Here is a 21,166-nt window from a genome sequence, read left to right as displayed (position 1 = left end):
TGAACAGATTATTTTGGTGACAGTGTATTGCACCAAACTGTCCTTAATTTCCTTTTTCATTAAAAATTCTCACTTCTTAAATTTGTTGTGCCTCATTAAGCTTTAGCGTTATTAATCGGGAAATGTCAAGACTTAAAGTAACAGTAAATCTTGCTTTAAAATACCTTAAAAAAATCCTGAGTGAACTCAAATCCCCATCCTGTTTTCAAAGGGATATTCGTAAGTTAGAAGAGTGATTTTTAAAGAAAAATCCTAGCTGTTATTTAAGAAACATAATGTTTATGTATATACTCTACCGTTTTGCCCAAGTTAACATTATTCAAATTTGTTCCTTTGGCCCAAATACAAAAAGTAATCAAGTTTAAGCACTGCACAGACTTGTGGTGAATTTTGTCAATCATTTAAAAATTACATAGATTTGGAGTTTGGATTTTGTCATTTGAGTATTTCCTATCTGCCGTTAGTATACCTTCTAGAAACCTAAGTAAGCATTTTCAAGTTGGGTTAAGAACTATAAGTTGAAATGTAATTTGTATCAACACATCATTATGCCTCACATTTCTCTCTTTCCTTACCAAAAACTTATTTTTCTTTTAATTTTTTAGCAAATTATCTCAATTTATTTGAGCAGATGCTAGTCTTCCTGTATTTAACTAAATGTAGATAAGTTTTGATTAACCCTATTCATGCCAGGGAAGAGGTATATTCAGATAAATGTTTTAGTTAGAGCCATATCTTCTCCATAGAGAAAGTGATGTCCTTAAAGTACTCAGAAGAAGGTGAATTCCAGAGCTAAGTGGAACCTTTTAAAAGATTTGGATTTAAAGATTACAATTTATGTTATCACAGAGTTTTTGAAAGGAAAATTTAGGTTATAAATACATGCTTCTCAGTTCTTATTTCTTGTTACTCTCTTTCATACTCAGTGCACTTCCTTGTCTGAATTTCACTGTACTTATAGCCCCTAAGCCCTTGGATTGCATGTATATGTGTGTATATACATATACATATATATATACACATATATACACACATATATATACACACACATATTTATATATAGACACACAAACACATATATATACACACATATATATATGTGTGTAATATATGTGTGTATATATAGACACACACACACTGTATGTATGTATGTAGAGGATTGCTATCTATATATGTGTCTCCTGCAATATTTATCACAGTTTAGCATAAAGTGTCAGTCAATAGCTAATTAATACCTTTGTGTGTGTGTATCATCCAAGCTGATTTGGGCATCAAAAGTATAATAATTTTGCTCGGTGCAAATAAGCTGCTGTTACATAACGTCAAGGGCAAGAGCTAGTGTCAAAGGCAGAAAGCCTGGGGTTCTAATCCAGTCCAGATGTAGTTTACTCCCTTAAACTCTCATGACCTCATTTTCTTCAATAGTAAAATATTGGGCCTGGTTGGATAAGTTGATCTCTCAGGGACTTTCCAATTCTATGACTCTTGAGGCTGCTTAAAAATATCCCCCAAAATGATTCCTTTATAAAGATTTTGGAATGACTTTAATTTTTAACCTAAAATGGAAATATTTTCATGTTATCTGAGTGGTAGAATGTCATTTTTGAGGGTCATTAACAATAGTTTATTATATATGGTAGGTTAGAAATCATCTGTGTTTTTTATATGTTTGACCTTTAAAAATAATTTTTTTTCATTGACTATGTTGCATTTACCACTAAAAGTAAATTATATTTTTGGGTTAGACTTAAAGGAAGGGAGAGTGTGATACTACTAAGAATAAAAATTATTCCTTTTATTCCTTTTGTACTTTTATGTTTCTTTGAGAGAAGATAGCTTCCATGAGAACCATTGAATTGAGTGATATGGGTCAGCACTAAAAATATAGCCCATTGACCTAACAAGTCCTTCTCTAGTTATTTTTCTGCAGGTATGTCTGTAATCATGGCATACACATGAAGCGTTGTTTATACTTACCAAGGATTGGATTTGTTGAACTCTGAATGTCATTAGTAGGAAATGACTTAATATATTATGTGTAATATGCAGTCAGATTTGACAACCCTTACTATGTGGAATAAAGCATTTTTAGTTCTAGTTCCAAGGCAAAAAAAAAAAAAAAAAAAAAAAAAGATTGTTAAACCACCCAATGTTTTTGGCATAGGCACACACCTAGAAAACCTTCAGAGAAGGGCAGCCAAAGTAATCAGTGGGATCTACATGAGATATCGGACAAAGACCATTATAGAAGTTATAAAAAAAGAATAGGAAAGCAGTGTATGAATAAGATGAATATGACCTAAACTAACAGTAGAATGTCCTAAAGTTTGGCTGAGAAGAACCTGTAACAGGTAGCAGGCTGAGCTTCAAGTAGGTCCAATTGGAGTTTGGCCAAATTAATGGGTAGTTAAATAATAGATTAGTCTCTATGTTGTATCATAAAATGACTACATCGTGCTGCTATTTGTGCCTAAGAGATTTGTTGGTTAAACCATTGTAATATTTCTTACATTCCTTTGACCGAATATTTAATTTTTCATCTGTTCTAATGGTGAAAGTGGGGTCTAAAGTGTAGTCTAAAGACCTTACTACCATCTACAACTTGAAACACAGAAGTTTAGTAAGGGAATCAGATGTTTTGGTCTCCTGCCTTGATTAAATAAAACTATTTAACTTGGGTTTTTCTCAGGTAGCATTGGGAAAATTCACTGTGTAAACAGCCTTTGAAGCAGCTAGAGCGATTTAAAAGGAAGTGCTATTATAAATACAATATGGCAATCATATATAGAGGTGCTTGGAGAAGTGGTTGATCCATGATTGGTTCTTAAGTTTTCTTTTACAAAATATACCTACGTATAACAAAAATAAACAAATAAGTACTTGAGTAAAGATATATACTTCTCTGTATTGTAATTTTAATATTGGTTTTTATGTTAATTTAAAAAATTTACTTGACTATTGCATACTTAATACATATTGTAGTTTTAATATGCGTTTTTGTGTTAATTAAGGGGGCACCTAAGTGGCTCAGTTGGTTGAGCATTAGACTTCAGCTCAGGTCATGATCTCATGGTTTATGAGTTAGAGCCCCTCATCAGGCTCTGTGCTGACAGCTCAGAGCCTGGAGCCTTCTTCAGATTCTGTGTCTCCCTCTCTCTCTGCCCCCCCCTTTTGCGTGCACGCTCTCTCTCTCTCTCAAAAATAAACATTAAAAAAAAATTAAAAGAATTTAATTACTTGACCATGATGTTTGAAAATATTTATACCCAGATTCCCTTCCTCACATTCTGATATAATGTTTAATGTTTCAGTGGATTAGTAAAAGAAATTAGTAAAACAAAAAGGTTAACTAAAGGGGCATAATTTAGAATCTGCATTATTCCAGAAATTGCTGGAAATAGAAATGTGGAGTGACCATTTTTCTCCCTCATGAAAATAAATTTTTAGCTTATTCACCTTTCTTCTGTTGTATCAAATGCTGAACTTTTGTACTGCTTTCAGTAAGGATGGCCCTTCAGATTTTTGTCCACATATGCAGTTTAAGACCTCTCACAATTTATTTTATTTTTATTTTTTTTCAACGTTTATTTATTTTTGGGACAGAGAGAGACAGAGCATGAACGGGGGAGGGGCAGAGAGAGAGGGAGACACAGAATCGGAAACAGGCTCCAGGCTCTGAGCCATCAGCCCAGAGCCTGACGTGGGGCTCGAACTCACGGACCGTGAGATCGTGACCTGGCTGAAGTCGGACGCTTAACCGACTGCGCCACCCAGGCGCCCCTATTTTGTTTTTATTAATTGTCAGTAGGTCATTCATGTATCTCTGAAAAGCACATATACCAGAGAAAACCATTGAAACTTTAGATACTTGCTGCCACATCTTTCTTTTCTTCTTCTTTTTTTTTTTTAACTAATGTCTGGTGGTACTAAATCTTTAAAATACAATATTTTTAATTTCAGTGAAGGAAACTAATATATTGTCTCTGTTAATTATTTCTGTAACCCTGTGAGAGAGGTGGTTTTATTCCCATTTTAGAGTTGATGAAAGTGGAACTCAGAAAGTTTGAGTAGTTATTCTGAGAATCCAGAGTAAAACTGTATCTGTCAGAGTAGATGGAGTTTGACTGCAAAACACATGGTTTCCTCCCTCTGTCAGGGGCCGGGACACTTTTCATATGGTACTCAAAGAATGAACATCACATTAGAGAGGAATTTCAATTTTTCTTTACCGAGTTGATAAGATTTTTTTTTCAGTCATCAACTTTTGAGTTATATTCTCTATTAATTTTGACCTTAAATATTTTTATTTATGTTGGCATCTGAAGCCAAAATGTAATGCTTGGTTAGGGTTTTCACTCATTTTAAAAATATGTTATCTTAGAGAAAGAAGAAAATATCATAGTGAAATGATTCAAAATCAGTTTTATAATATTCTTCAAATTGTCTTCATAAAAAAATAATATGCTGATAACTGCTCAAAAAAAAAAAATGGGTGAATCCTGGAACTTAAAAATACTTCCTAAGAGCCTAGAAGCCCTCAGACTATGCATGTTTTTTCTTCTTTTTTTGATACTATTTTTTTTAAGCGTTCTTTTCTGTGAAAATAAATTCAAGAGACTCCAAGTTTTGAAATATGTTTAGCGGCACATTTTCCATGTTTGGATCATCTGAATTACCTTTTATCCCACAAATGAAATTATTTGGGGTCTTTTAAAATATACATGTCCACATCTTGAAAGGACCGGCTGTAAAAGATTCATGTGAATGTTTTGTGGAGGGACCAAGTACAGACATGGATTTGTTTGCTGAAGAGAAAGCCTAGAACTATTTGGTTTGTAACTTGACCTATTGTAACTGGGCGGATACAGTTGGCTTGACTATAATCTCCAACAAGATGTTTGTTGGTTGGTTGGGAAGCTATTAAGTGAACTCTGAAATAAATGACTAAAAAGCCATTAATTTATATTAAGTTTAAAGGGGATATAATCCACTCCCTCTGCTTAACATAAATCTTTAATATAAACTAGAGACTGTGACCACTTTAATTTTTTTTTCTTTTGTTGTCTTAATTGGTTAACACAAAAGTTCAAAGTCTGGAGTTCATTCTTTGTGGCTTTCTGGTCCAGTAAATAAAGAAAAATGTGTTTCCTGCAGCCAAAATATTAGCATTTTGTGGATCCTTTAGCATCCACCCCCAGTAGAGTCCCATTTGGTGCTAACGTGTTCAAAGTTAACTTCTAACGTCCTGCTTCTATTGTACTGAAGAGAATTCAAAATTCAGATTTGACACACACATAAATATACACGCTCGTACTTTATAGAACTATCAAATGCATATAGAAAAGTGCTCATAAGTAGATAGCCTGCTGAATGTTCATAAATTGAACGCTATTGAATCAGCACCCAATCAAGACACAGCATCACCAACACCACATGGGTACCCTCCTCCAATTTTAACCATTTTCTAGTGCTAAGTATTTACTTGACTTCTGCCTCATAACATCTATTACTTTTGCTTATTCTTTATGGAATCTTTGGATTTTTTGAAATCATATACTGTATTCCCTTTTGTGTCTGGTATCTTCCACCCAGTTTGTAGGATTGTCCATATATTTGTGTCATAATATTTTAATAGCCAGGAATTAGGAAAGATTCATGGATGTTATAGAAATATCCAGGAAGTTAAGGAAGTTGAACATTGATTTAAAAAACAAAAAACAGAGTGACTGTTTCACTGCAGCTGAAATTTGCTTGCATACTTCCGGTTTGTCAAGCCATGAAACACCTTTTGTGGGGTTTCCTACTCAGATTTCTTCTATAGTTCTTGCAGTTTTGGCAGTATTGTCTAGCCAAAAGCCAAAAACATTGGGAACTCAGTAAGTTTTAGCCTCTATCAGGAGGAGGGTGGAGGCAAAGAACTAAATGTCTTTGATTTGAAGTCTTCAAGCAGAAGGTTTGGGTGTTAACAGAGTCTAATCTTTTCATTGATGCTTCTTAATACCTTCTCTGAGCTTACTAGTGACCCACTTCTCAATGAGGTCTTACCCAGATTTATTTTTAATTTAAAAAAGGTTAAATCGGGGGGTTATAATGCCACAAACTGCTAGTTTTCCAGCTGTTTAGTGCATCTTTGGGTACAGTTGACCCTCTTTTCTGTTTGTATAGCTTTTTTAAAGGTCTGAGAGGTTGTCACAAAGGATGCAGAGAGCCATGTTTATGCCAAGATCCTTCTTTCTAGGGACCTTTTCTCTCTACTTATAATGGTTGGTTAGTAGATCCAGATTCTAGGTGTAGGATTCCATGCATATTGATGAGGACTAAAGAATCAAATTCTGGAGGTAATGACCCACCAAAGGTTTGTTTGCTTCAAGGCAGCTCTAATTTATTTACATTCTTACACACATGGACTTTATTTTACAATATTTAAAGAGATGGTACTTTTTGCGTGTCCTTAGCTTATTGATATATAATTTGTATTTCACTTGTGTTTTGCTCCTACACATAGTTTTTCTCCTGTGAAAGTAATTGTTTACGTATGGTATTTGTGTTTTTGGCATTAGATTTTATTTACAGTTCTGTCTTTTCTGTTTGACAAATACTAAGAACATTTGGGGAGACTATCATTATCACTGATTTAATTTACAAATTGATTTATAGTTAACTTTTTTGTAAATGAAACTGAGATATCCATGATTTGGGTTAGGGTCTTCCCTTTATTTGAGGCTGTCTCTATGAAGCAATGTTTAAAGGGGGTATACTGGTATATTTAAATGTAGACGACAAGGGACTGTCTGCAGATGGCTTATAACATTTTATGACCTAAAATAAAGGCATCTTGGAAAACGGTGAGGTTACTTTTTAAGTATTTGCATTTGTAACGGATATTGTCATGATTCTTATTTCTTATTTTGCAAAGTGTTGGTTCTTCTGTACACACACACACACACACACACACACACACACCCCCATGTGTTTCTGGAATACTATTCTGGTATGTGCCAATATAAAAGTTGAGACCATCCACCTCCAAAACCAGTCTTCTCAAACCTCACGCTATATCAAATTGTATTTATTGGTTTATATTTTCACATTTAGATATTTACTTATCTTAAATTTCTTTTTGTATGTGGTATGAGCATAGTGAGCCTTGCTTTCTTTTCCCCACACATAAAACACGTACACCCTAACACATGAGTGGCCGTCAATTTGTCAAGTAAAATTTCTTCTTCTGAACTGAAATGCCTTTATTAAGTTTAACATTTCCATAGACGTTTGGTTCTTGTTCTTTTTCCTTTTTAATTGTACTGATTTAGTTGCCTAGAGAGGCAGTAAAGCACAATGGTTAAGAATGGGGTCTCTGGAGCTAGTTGACCTGTGATTGTGCCCCAATTCTGACACTTGGTTGTTATGTGAACTTAGACAACATGACATTTTTATGATTGTATCTATAGTAAGGTGTTAACGAAAAGCAAGTGGGTTAATATATAATATATACACATCACTTTAAAAAGTGCTTCCATACAGTAAGCAAGATTTAAGATCTTTAACTGAAGACTTTGAGGCATAGTTATTACCACTGTTTTGTACAAACACAGTCAAGGGATCATTTAATTATTTGAATAAATGTGAGCTCTTGAGATGTTCAAAGATTTGTTCTGTGTTCAGCATTATAGCAAGATAACTTGTAACTCTCCACCAGTGTCCCTTAGACCCCACTGGGAAGCCACACTGAAGGGCACACATTTTAACATTCCTCCTTAAATTCTAACAGATGTTGTCTAGGCTGCTAAGATTAGGGAAAGGGGTTAATGTATATGGAATGTTATTCTGCCAGCAATTTGATTTGGGAATTACAGGTAATCGAACAGAAGCCATTCTGGTGTCTTTCAGGTCTGTCTCTTTGCTTCTGTGATTTAATTCTTTAATGTTCTGATATTGGGGGGTGTGTGTGTGTGTGTGTGTGTGTGTGTGTGTGTGTGTTTTGAACTAGCCTGGAAGGAACCAGAGTAAGTTACTGATCTCTGAATGCTTTTAACATGATGATGCGGACCTAATAGAGAGGAGGGGGTTGAAGGTACTGTTGGTTGATACTGTGGCACAGAATCTGCAAAAACAGAGTGAAGAATCATTGGTCTTATGGATGCTAATGATTTATTGGTGACTACATGCAGGAAATGTTACTTTTAACTCAGTTTCATCCTATCCTAATAATAGCACATCATTTTTGAGTAATTACTATGTGCCAGGCACTGCTCTAAGTACTTTAAGTGTATTAACTCATTTAACTCACAAAAAAATTATACTTATTTCATATATGAGGATACCAAAGCACAGATAGTTTAAAATAAGGTGCCCAAAGTGATTTTGTTAAGGGGAGTTCAAATGCCAGAAGTCTGACGTCAGAACCTGTGTTCCTAGGTTTGGTATTTATTTGAATGCAGGTAAAAAATTTAAGGCAGAATTTTATTTTATTTTATTTTTAGTTTTCTTAAGTTTTTTTTTAAAATTTATTTTGCAGAAGAGACAGGAGGTGGGGAGGGGCAGAGAGAGAGGGAGAGACAAAATCCCAAGTAAAGAATCGCAGGCTGTCAGCCCAGAGCCCGATGAGGGGCCTGAAGTCATGAACCATGAGATCATGACCTGAGCTGAAACCAAGAGTCGGATATTAACTGACTAAGCCACCCAGGCACCTCAAGGCAGGATTTTAAAGTTTATTTATTTTGTATGAGAGAGAGAGAGAGAGAGAGAGAGAGAGAGAGAACCCCAAGCAAGCTCCATGCTATCAGTGAGGAGCCTGACTCGGGTCTCGATCTCACGAACCGTGAGATCCTGACCTGAGCCGAAATCAAGAATTGGACGCTTAACCGACTGAGTCCTGAGGCTCTCCTGAAGTTCAACCTTTTAGAAAAACCTCTTTTTTATTTTAAAATGTGGTATTTGTAGAGGAGTATATAAAGCATATATGCACAGTGTAAAAAATAATTAAAGTACACAAATATGCAGTGTAACTATCAGACTGGTTAAGAAGTGGAATATTGCTAGTACCTTGGAAGTCTCCAGAATACTGTTTCCATTCCCCTCTTTCCCCCCAGAGGTAACCACCGTCTTCATTTTTCTAATAATTATTCAATACTTTTGTTTATAGTGTTACCATTTATGTGTATATTCCATATATATAAGGGAGAATAAATGTGTTTATGTAAATGTATATGTATTATGCATTTATGCATTAGTGTACCATGCATATGTGTGTATTTATGCATATTGTGTGTATATATTTATGTGTGTGTGTGTGTGCATATATCTAAAATGTATTTCTTATGACTTATGTGCAGCATTCTGTAAGATTCATTCGAGTTAATGTAGTTATAATTTGTTCATTTTCACTGATCTAGGGCATTGCACGCTAAGAATATGGTAGAATTTACTTATTCAACTTATTATTGATGGGTTTGTGTGTGTGGTTGCAGAATTTTGCTACTAGGAACATTCTTGTACTTCCCATTGGGCGTTAACTGTCAGGGATACTCCAGGACTTCGTTTCTCAAACTTGAGCTTGTATAGAATCACCAGAAAGTCTATTAAACATAGACTCCTGGCCCCACCCTCTGAGCTTCTGATTCAATAAACTAATGGTGGAGCCTGGAAATTTGTATGTCTAGCAAGCTCCCAGGTGATGGAATGCTGGACTGTTCTGGGATATGTACCAAGGAGTAGAATTGCTGGGTTGCAAACCAGAATTTTTTCCAAATTGGTCTACCAGCGCCATGTACATTTTTGTTTTTCCATAATTCTGTTTGTGTTATAGTCAAACTTAAAAAATTTTAACAGTCTAGTGGACTTTATAATCATATCTGGTTGGTTTCCATTTTCATTCTCCTGGTTACTAATGAGTTGAAGATTTTTCTTTTTATGTGTTTTGGCCTTTTTCTCTTCCTTGAGGTGTCTGAATGAATCCTATAGATTCAGATGAATTTTGTAATTTGTCTATAGCCTGGCCTATTATTAGTGCCTGTTCTTTTTGCCTAACATTTTCCGTCATGGCTCACGTGTTGTGTTGTCGAGGATTGTGAGCCTTCTTGAAAGCTGACTAATGTAATTAAATGTAGTATTTGCTAAGTGCTTACTATGTGCCAAGCCAAGGTCTTCACCTGCATTGTCTCCTGTAATCCTCACATCAGCTCCCTGAGATAGGAAGGCATTATCATCACTATCCATTTTACAAATGTCTGAATGAAGCCTGGCTTAACCCATTCACTCAAAGGCACACCTGTAGGATGTGACCATTGAGGACTTGAACAGTGTTTTGCTCTGCTGGTAACAACCAGTTCCTTGGAAGTTTGCAAGAATAGAGCAGCGGGAACAAGATAAGCCTGTCTATTCTAGATTTTGAAGGTTGCAGCCTGGAAGAGAATTTGGACTTTAGAATCAAGACTTGAAGGATTTTAGTTTCAGGGAGCAACTTTGGCCTTAGGAATGGGAAAATTTAGTAGACTGAGCCAGAATTAGGGTAGTCTACAATGGAAGTAGGCAGTTTCTGTCATTGGTCACATGGCCCCTTGGTGGTGATTTTAAGACATGCAAGTAGCTGAAGGATGGTTGACAGTTCTGTGAATTGCCCTGTTTTTCCTGACCCAGCATTGTAGGCACTGAGTAATTCAGAGGTACGTGTGACTTTCTGTTCCCAGCACCTGGGTTACCCCGAGCACTTGAAGAGACTTGGCTGTCTGCTCTTAGACCTTCAGCATTCAGACATTCTGGTGGGCTTGTGACCCTGCTGGTGGTATAAAGATGTTATGAAGCCTGGCCTGGTTTTGACCTTTCAGCCTTGGCCTTTGAGAGTATTCAGTAATATTAAGACTTTGTATGCAATTTGAGTGTCTTTGAAGAAACCTAGTAATTGGTGCTTCTTATCCATCTAAGTTCTGGACAATTAAGGTAAAACAGTCAGCAGATCGAAAGCCAAAATACAACCTTTATTGCTGACAAAGACAAGGGTGGAGAATGTGGATTAAATATGTATGATCTTCGAATTAATTTCCCCCTTGCCTCCCATCTTCAGCAGTCCTGGGTGAGGGCCAGCCTCCTACCTGGGGACCCTGCTCTTGTAAGTTCCCCTGCAGCATAACTATATCTGCACTGAGTAGGCAGGCTTGCTCCCAACAGAAAAGAGGTAATGAAGGTACTGGACTCTGTATGCCCAGTTGTTTCACACGAACCTGCCAGAGAGGTCGATGTAGGTCAGCAGTGCTATTGCTAGTGTAGCTCCCTCTACTTGAAAGTAGGGAGTAAGGGTTCCATTAACAGTTGGACTAACTGTTGAACTTATGTTCTTAACTGCCAAGCATGTGCTCATCTGGAAGTGTGGCAATCACCCACAGAGAGGGAGATGGGCCTCTGTCAGGTCAGTCTTACTTCCAACCTCATGAGGCCTTGGAAGATCAATAGCTTTACTTTTTTAAGAGTCCTTAAACCTAATGAGGCATGCGGGATGATCATAGCAGTAATTGCATAGCTTACAAAGTTAGAAGGCAAACCCATCTTGATCCTAGAAGATTCATCCCAGGCACAGTTATGACCCCATGGCCTGTCTCTAAGTGTCCCAAAGACCACAATAGAGAACCCAGGGTATCTGAGGGAAAGACTCAGAGTGGGTGGAGAAAACCTTCTTTGGTTCACAGGCTTACCCAAATGCAAATCAGGCTAAGCCTCTTGTCTATAATCCTTGACCTTTGAAGGAAACACAGAGTTCAAAGGGGAAATGAATGCTTAAAGCTATTGAATATTCTGGATGAGAAAGAAAGGCACCTCAAAGAAGACAGGGATTGCCACCATCGGATGTTTCCGAACCTTGCACATAGCAGTATCTCAAATGCCAGCTTTCTCAAAGATAACCCAGAATGCATGGGTGGATCCCCTCTCCCCAGGTAAGTACAAAGTCCTTAATATAACCTCCAAATGGGAACCTCTCCCTGATGAGTTTTGGTTTACAACCAACACATTCAACCTCCTACTTTACGTTTCCCTGTGAGCCTCTTGAGACTGACAGCCTGGTGCTGTCACCAGTGTGGGCTCTGTCGGGTAGGTGGCTGTGGGACATAGAGACGTTTTCAGTCTCTCGCCACTTGCTGTGGAGTTGCTTTGGCCAAAAAGGCCATCTGCAAGGCAGGAATTCTCCTTCATTTGTAAAGACCAGTCCAGAGCTCTTGGTGGAAACTGATCCTTGAGCCTGTGGACCAGTTATGAGAATCCAAGTTGCGCCTTCGTTTGCGTCTGACTGCAGACCAGAAGTGGAGTCGGCCAATCCAGCACTGCCTTCTAGACCTGAGATTAATAATTTCAAGTGAGAACCTTGATAGGGTTCTGGAATTCAGTGTCTCTTAAAAACAGCAAATATTTTTCTGCTCAGTAGTCTTTAGGCAGTAGATGTTGAAATAATCTCCCTTTTTTGTGCTTTAGCTGTCTCTGCGTCTTTAGCCAGGGGCCCCTGGACGCCTCCAGCAGTTCTGAGCTGCCTCAGGCCTTTGCCAGGGCCAAGCTACAGGGGCCCTCACCCAAAAGTGTTCATCATCTGGCTAAGGCCACCACATGTCCCGCCTCTTTTCTGAGATCCTTGGCCTACAGCTTTTCCTGAGGTCCACTGTCACCGGCTCTAGGCCCTACCTCTGTAAACAGCCACTTTCCTGGAGAATAACCACCATAAGTTGTGGTCACACAGCAAGATCAAAATACCCTGTGGTTTAGGAATTAAAGCCTCTTGATGTTAAAAGCTACCTGCCCAACTATAAAAACCAGCCACACTGCACAATCAACGCTGCAAACCATCAAGCTGAAAAACATGCAGGACCATAGTAAAACATCCTTTCTCCCCTGTCTGGAGACCCAGTACCTCCATGAGTATTTTCTTCCCCAAAGTTGGATTCCTTTTTTATTATTTGACAAGGCCCCCAGATAGTATACCAAGTGCAAGTTTCTGAAGGGGCCCAATAAATAAGACCTCTCCTCCTAAACCCAGTTCTAAACCAAGTGAAATATAAACCAGCATAGTCAACCGTTGGGAAAGGAAAATATCACAGGGTTCTGATAAGAGCTGCACTGGAGGGTGTGGCTTTGGTGGGTTGCTAATGGGGAACTCCAAAATTCCACAGACATGCACACTGAGTTGTAGGCAGTTCTGGATACCCTTCCCTACCCCCACATGCTGCCGGGGATCTGCAAACTCCCAGCATGGAAAATGAGATCACCACCCTTGTTTTTTGTGGCCTGTGACTCCCCAGTGGGAGGAGTAGGGAGCAGGGCTGGGCACCAGCTGCCCAGATTGTTCCTTTGAATTCAGCCTTCAGATAAATTCAGTTTCTCCTTCTCTCTAGGGTAGTAGTTCACAAACTTCTTGATCTTAGGATCCTTTCACACTCTTAAAAATTATTGAGTGCCCCCATCAGCTTTGGCTTTGTGGGTAATATCTGTTGGTGTTTAGCAAATTAGAAATTAAACTGAGAAAATTGGATATTTAATTCATTTAAAAATATTAAACCCATTATGTATGTAACATAAATACCAATTATTATGAAAAATAGCTGTATTTTCCAAAGCAGAAAAGTGAAATTCGTGGGAAGAGTGGCATTGTGCTTTTTTATTTTTGTAAATCTCCTTAGTGTCTGGCTTACTAGAAGACGGTTGGATTCCTGTATCTGCTTCTGCATTTACTCTGTTAAGGTATCACACATCACCTAGCCTCTGGAGTATTTCCACTTTACACTTGTGAGAGATTGAGAGTGAAAAGACAAATAATGTTATTTTATTATGAAAAGAGTTTTTGCCTTTTCAGATCACTCTCTTAGAAGGATCTTGGGGACCTGTAGTGCTCCCCAGATCACACTTTGAGAACTGCCACCCAGGGTAGGACTAACTGGTGTATCGGAAAGAGGTGGGAGTGTTAAGAGTTAGAAGAGTTCCTTCCACATGGAAAGAAGTTCTGGAGGAGAGGAAGCATTCCCCCTCTACAGGTTACACGGTGAAACCGTCCAAATGCCAGCCTTGAATCACTCACCATAACCATGGGTGGAAAAAAATGCTGGTCTTCAGCCCCAGAGTTGAGTCCGGAACTGATGATATTAGCTCTGTAACCTCTGAGTTAGCATGCAGGGCTCATGGGCTTAGTTCTTTATTGCTTCACCTATTAGAACACCACTGGACAGGGTGCTACTGGGGGAACGAGTTCAGGAATGACTTTGAACTCTGATGTTATTGACAGTGCCCTCTTCTCAGTGCAGCACATTTCTGGAAGCTGTGCTGTGAATGTTATTTTCTCACAAGAATGATGGTTATAATTGGGTTGGGTTTATCTTATCAAGGACTCAGAGTTAGATAAATCATCACGATGGCCAGCTATTCAAATTAATTCAGAGTTATGGGGACTGGAAACCATTTTTAAAAAGTGAAACTGTTAAAAAAAAAAATGAAACCATGCTCCAGGTTTTATGAAACAGGCCTAACTGTAGTTGAATATAAGAGAGTCTGGAATATAGGAAGTGCACAAAGAGTCTATTACTATAGAGTAATTATTTCCTCATCAGCATCGCCTACTGAAAATTAATATACTAATCATGATATGTATTTGCTGATAGTTTTCCATGTGTACTTTTAGAAGAGTTGGAGGGAGGTGGAGGGGCTTTGATTTGGTAGCTTAAAAGAACACATGTTTACGTAAGTTTGAGCTGATGTCTTTTCCTCTCCCAATTTTTTTCCCTAGTGTACAGAAACATTGGAATTATTTTATTGACAAATATTTTCTTGTATTATTTTATTGTGATTGTCCTATCACAATCATTTAAGAATCATTTTAGGAAAAAACAATTATAACGGTAGCAGATCCACTCAGTCTTAATTCATATAGGACAAGTTCCAGTGCCTAGGCAGTCAGGTATTCTGTGTCAGTGTGTGTGGATACTTTCTGATGTTTCTGTCCCTGATCCAGCAGTGGGTAAGGGTGGTCCCCAAAGCCATTCGGTGCTGGTTTGAATACCATCCCTAAACTGACTAGTTAAGTGACCTAGGGCAATTTCCTTTCAATTTGCTTCCTTGCTTGCAAAATGGCACTATTCTAGTACCTTCCTCATAGGGTTGTTGTGAAGACTGTTGAGATATAATGCATGGAAAGCACTGAAGTGCAGATCCTGGAACATGGTAAGCAGTCAATAAATATTAGTAATTATCAATACTCAGTATATTTAACATACCTAAGTTGATTATAAACACAGTCTGATGCTAAGTAATGCACTGTTTGATGACATTTTGAACATGGCACGTGAGCATATTGCAGTCTCTGGTGAGTGTAATGAACTGATGGGGCAAAATCGATGTAAGCCAGGATTGGTCATCTCTACTGAATTGCCTTAGGCACTTGTGGAACTTTTAATGAAGTTTAATTGCAGGACTGCCTGAGCCACTGTCTCTCGATAGTGTTACACTTTCACAAGCCAAGCCCATCAGTACATGTAGTGTTGTTACCCATTACATTAAGTCCACGACACTTCCTGGTAAACTCGTCTGTGTTTTGGGATTCTGCTGCAGAAGCCTTGATGCCCAGGAAGCCTCTTCTAGCATGGCTGCTGAGATAGGTGATGGCACAGATCTCTGGGGAACTTGGCTTGATATGTGTTTGTATGTGGTCCTAAGCTTTGGCAGGCTCAATTCCTGAGAAGTTGACACTCTACACCACATTTTGAATGTGAAACTCAGATTTTTGTCCACCAAGCTGTTGTACTGTGATGCTGTCCTCTGGCTGTGAGTTCAGTTTCAGTAGAGTTGTCAGCTTCCATGGCCAGCATTGACACTATAATTTGACTATTTGCCATTAAAAGAAATGAATGTCAGAAAAAATAAAAGTGCTGATGCTAGAGATATTCAAGGACCCATCCTCATAATATAACTGAGGCAACGATGGAAATCACTAGGTGGGTCATGGGGGGGCATTGTGTGGCCTTGGTTGGGGATTCCTTGCATCCAAGCTGGTCTGCGTTGTATCACGAAGTTAAAGAGTTAAAGGGCCAGTTCAAAATGCTGGGCTCTCCCTCCAGCGTAGTACCTGGCAAATCAAAAACATCAAAGTGCAGGGTTAAACTTCTGCACATTTCAAGCATGTTTCCAGGGATATGAAATTCAAAGTGTCATCAATGGCATGGCTGACAGAAAAATCTTGAAAGAGTGGCAGCAACTCTTGAATAATCTTCTTAATGTAGCCTCAACATCATGGGTGGAATCCTGTGAAATGTAGAGAATCTGGCAAATGTAATTGTCTGGTGGTAAATTGGATTAAAAATAAAAAATTAGTCATGCAGAATTGGTCTTGAACAGTCCATTATTCTATTACCATGTACCCCATCAACCACTTAAAAAACGTCTTCACTAGTTGTTTATTTTTGCTTATAGCATTTGGAAGACCTAGACCCATAATAAAAGTATTACAGTGGTTCCCCCCCCCCGCCTTTCCGTTCCCGACACTGCCCACCCTCACCCCACAAATCACACATCAGGAAGAGGGTTCCACTTGTTTTCTCTTGTACACATTTGTGAATGAATTTTGATTTGTCACTTCGTTTTGTTTTTTTCAGAATTCGTCCTTCACAAATTGCTTGAAAAATATTTCTCAGGCACTCACGTAGCAAAGAAATAAAAGTCTCCACCAAAGAAAACAACAATATCATAATAATAGCTAACCCTTGTTTTGTGCTGAATCACGAGGCTGATAACCTACTCCAGTAGTAGCAGTAGCAGTGTTAGTAATGGTAGTAGTAATCCTGGTAGTATAGAGGAAGAAGCCAGGGTACAGGTGAACTTCTATAGCTTGTTAAACTCACACAGGCAGTGGAGACGGGGTTTAAACCCAAGCAGGTTTGTTCCAGAGCCCTGAGTCTTAACCACTACACAGATTACTGCCTTTATTCTCATAAAAAGTAAGGGAGAAAAACCAAGTAAAAGGAGGTTTCAGCTTTTTTGACTGCATGTAATAATCTACTTCACAGAACTTAAATTGTTACCAGATTCTGTCTATAGAGTATCTGGAAGGGAAAAAAATGAAGAGATTGATGCTTTGGGGGAAAACATCCAGCTGATTAAATTTGATAACCAAGAGAGCCTGGGCTTTAGTTAGGCGGTCTTCAGAGCCAGGAAGGAAAGATAAAGATTCTATTAGGTTTGGGCTGTTCTCGGATATAAAATTTGTAGCCAATAATCATAGATAATCTTGATCAAGAAGAAGATGGAGAGGCAACGAGATTGAACATCCACTGTGGCTTCAGTGGAATATTTAAAAGCTCAGATTTAGGAGTGACTTGGAGGAAATTGGAAAGCGCAGCCAGTGACCGAGGAAGACTATAAAAAAGAATCACGATAACAGCGACCTGAAAGAGTAGTGGACTTAGAGCTATAAAGCTCACAATATTGAGACTACAGGAAAATTTCAACGAGACCAAAAGTGACGTCATTGTGAGTTCAGGACCGGAACAGATAGACTAATACTAAGAGGCAAGCAATACTCCTCAACTCCTATTACACTTCTGTCCTTTCTAGACAAGGAGGTCGATCTTCAGCCTGGGAAGAGTAGAGCGCATACTTGTAAGAGGAAATTGAAACTCAAGATAGGTGAACTGATTGTGTGAGAGCGCAGGGCAGCTCTGAATGAGTTCAGCTCCTCTGGCCAGCATGAATTTCATCCTAGCGGGCCAAGCGGACTTTTGCTGCCTGCTTGGAATCTTTGAAGAATTGTGGAGGGGAGGAAAATCAGTAAAGGATCAGGGATGGAATAATGCCCCAATTAAATGCAAAGGAAAACACAAAATGAAGAAAGTGTCATTTTCAGAGAAAAGAATAGAGAGCCCCATGGCTGACCTAGAGCAGAACTCTGGAACCAGTTTCAATGTTCACATGTACACGGTAGCTAGGAAACAGCCTAAAATTGTTAAAAGCGGGAAGAACAATTGTTTATTGCTTCTTGTTGCTAGGTTATTAGGCTCGAAGGCTAGGGCAAACAGGTATGCTGTGCCTGGAGTCCAGAAAGGTTTCAGGAGGTAGATGGGGGCGGATGTGTGACCACCGCCTGCTGCACTGGTACTTCTTAAATGTACCAGCTTACCCATCACTTGTCTTGAAATTCTGTGTGAGTGAGTCACGGTTTGGACCCAGGAATCTGCATTTTAGAAGAATGTCCCAGATTACTTGCTATGCTGGAGCAAGGTTGGGAACTCAGGAGCTGTAAGAAACATGCCGTGAGTTGGATTTGTGTTGTCATAAGTGCTAATACTGTGACTGCCAGCTAATGCATCAAATAACCATGTGCCAGACACTCTCACAAGCGCTTTACACATATGATCTGTTTTAAACCTCACACCTGCCCAATGAGGGGGCGCTGTCTTTATCGTCCATATTGTCTAGATGGGGAACCGTGTCATGTCTGACAGTGTCGGGCAGTCTAGCACTTTGAGAGGCCGTGCTCCACACCACTCTGCTAATAGCCCCTCTTAAGAGGCCTGGCTTAGGGCTCTGGGGTGGTGGGAAGGGTGATGTCTGGGCATGTGTCACACCTTGTCTTCAGTGTCTGAGTAGTGTCTTTATGAAGACTTTGGGGTGCCTCAGACTTTCTAAATGCAGAGAGCTGGAGGGGGGATGACTAAATCTAGGTGGAATTATTAATTTATCACCATCAAATCTGGGAAGATTAAATGTAAATTGCTGCCCCTTGGGGCCCCAAATCAGCTGCAAAGATACTGGAAGCCATGACTTAATCGTTTTCCGGTAAAAAAGATCAGGGTTGTTTGGGTTGACTACAAGCTCAATATAAATCAACAAGCCTTTGTCTCTGTGGCACCTTTTGCCTGGAATGCCCTTTTCCACTTCCTCCTCTTTCTCCTGGCAAATTTTTAATCATCTTTAAAGACAGAGCCTAAATGTCACTTCAGCTATGGAGTCTTCTTTGATTTCTACAGGCAGATTTATCATCCCATTCTTTCTGCTTCTTTAGCACTTTGTTCTTGGTGTTATAATTTGGTGATTATCTTTCTTAGTTTGTGCCACCCAAGTTCACAGTCACTCAGCTGGAAACGTGGGGGAAGACATCATTTCCTTTCTCCCTTTCTTCCACCATGAATCCCAGGCCTCACTAAGCCTATCAGTTTTAACTCATATCATACTGATACGATCTCCCTCTTCCTCATTCCTGCAGCCCTGTCCCATTTGTCTGTGTCCTGACTTGTACCCCAGCTGTCACTTGTCACTTCATCCCCCCACCCATTTTCCCACAAAGCATCAGAGACTTCTCTGTCAAATGCAGTCTGCCGGTGCTTAAAATCTGTTCCTGGCTCTTCATAGCCAAGAGGATAACCCCAAGCCCCCAACCATTTATGATCTAACCCTGTCTAACTCTCCAGCCTCAACTTTTGACTTCCTGCCTTGCTTCTTGGACTCCAATGACACTGAACTCATTGTAATTCCCCAGGCAGTATGCTGTTTCTTGCCACCTTGTTCCAGCTCAACAGTGACTGTTTGGGATGGCTTCCCAGCCCCCCCACACCGCCTGGCTACTCCTGGGTTCTGCTTGGGAGGCCCCCAGACCCCTGCCCTGGGCTCTCTGTATGTCTCTACCTCCCAGCCGCCACTTTCTGTTGCAGTCACTTTTTATTTTGCTCCCATGTTAAGCCTTGAACTTCTTAAAGGCAGTGAGGGTGTCTTGTTTCCATTGGCAAATGGACACTCAGTACAAGTTTCTGGAAAGAATTGTATTGCATTTGTTCTACTTGGAAAGACTTCTTACTTAGCATCTTACTTCTTCCTCTTCCTGAATATGAGGTCTTCAGTATCTTAACACTCCTCTGAGTGAGAACCTATTTGCACATTTCTAAAATGAAGATAACTTCACCCCCCACAAGGGGCTATTGTGAGAATTAGGTGAGATAGCAATGTTCTATAACACTATTACAGGGATTGCGGACTACAGCCCTGATGCCCATTTTTGTATGGCGAAGAATGTTTTTTACGTTTTCAAATGCTTTTAAAAAATCAAAAGAAGAAAAATATTTTTGACACTTGAAACTGAAATGAAAATTAAATTTCAGTGTCTGTGTATAAAGTTTTATTTAAATTTGAATTTATAGAGCTGTGTTCATTCATTTCCCATTGTCTGTTACTGCTTTTGCATTGCAGCAGCAGAGTTGAGAAGTTTCGACAGAGATACCAAGGCTTGTCAAGCCTCAAATGTTTACATCTGACCCCTTAGAGAAGAATGTTTGCAGACCCCTACCTTATGCAAATAGTAGGAAAATGCATGTGATTCGCAAGCTCCTCCGTGCACCACAGAGAATGTTTTCAGGGGAAAGTTTCTGTCTTTGAACTTTTAGAGGCTCCTCATGGGTCCGGCAGAATGATCTGTTAATGGTGAGGCAAAGCCACAGAGGAACTGTTTTAGTTTTCTGAAAAGGAGGATGTTCCAGTAAGAGTTTGGTGGACTGTTTGAAAAGACAGTGAACTTCTCACTGCTGGGGGTGTTATAGGGTAAATTGACCCCCATTTTTCATGGGTTGCTAAAGAATAGCATGTCTCACTCTTGGCCCTATTGACATCTTGGGCTGGATCATTCTCTGCGGTGGGGGCTGGCCTGTGCATTGTGTGATGAGTAGCAGCATCCCTGGCCTTTAGCCCCTAAAAGCCAGTAGCACCCTCCTCCCCAGTTGCAGCAACTGAAAATGTGTCCTTATGTTTAATAATTCTTGGAGCCTGTCTTTAAGAAAACACATTCTAGAATAACAGAATGTTATGTTATGAATCCATTTTGTCTTAGGGAAGAAGAATTTAGAAAAGTTTGGCTGTTTAAGATGAATATGAAAATCTCATAAAGTAACATATGACCCCCATGGGTATGAATATTGGTAGTCAGCTGTTAGAAATGTGTCTTACAAACATGGTTTCAGAGATTCTCACAGCCTCCTGCAGGTAGGCCCCTTTTCCTAGATGAGACTAAACAAAGAGGTTGGACAAAGGATAACATGTTGAGGACAGAAATGAAATTCCCTTCTCTGAAATAAGGTGGAGACGGAAACTCAGAAGTGAACATTCCCAGAATTACTGACGGACTTGATTCGACCTTGAGATTCTATTCCTGTGGGTTTGGATGAGG

The 21,166-nt window shown here is 39.2% G+C and overlaps 1 protein-coding gene across 2 annotated transcripts in view; it reads left to right on the top strand.

Annotated features, from left to right (window-relative positions):
• Positions 1 to 21,166, top strand: part of CDH2 (cadherin 2) — a 216,672-nt gene that overhangs the window by 4,993 nt on the left and 190,513 nt on the right. Inside the window, exon 1 of one of the 2 annotated variants that reach the window (XM_043558520.1) lies at positions 11,777 to 11,927. The exons of the other annotated variant lie outside the window; for it this stretch is intronic. Coding sequence (XP_043414455.1) covers positions 11,901 to 11,927 — 27 coding nt within the window. The 5' untranslated portion in view covers positions 11,777 to 11,900. Of the gene's footprint in view, positions 1 to 11,776; positions 11,928 to 21,166 lie in introns of those variants that run through there. 2 annotated transcript variants of the gene reach the window in all.

Source organism: Prionailurus bengalensis, chromosome D3 (assembly GCF_016509475.1).
Source record: "Prionailurus bengalensis isolate Pbe53 chromosome D3, Fcat_Pben_1.1_paternal_pri, whole genome shotgun sequence".
Classification (NCBI taxonomy): Eukaryota; Metazoa; Chordata; class Mammalia; order Carnivora; family Felidae; genus Prionailurus; species Prionailurus bengalensis.
The sequence above is the reverse complement of the archived record's forward strand: the minus strand, read 5'-3'. Positions and strand labels throughout refer to the sequence as shown.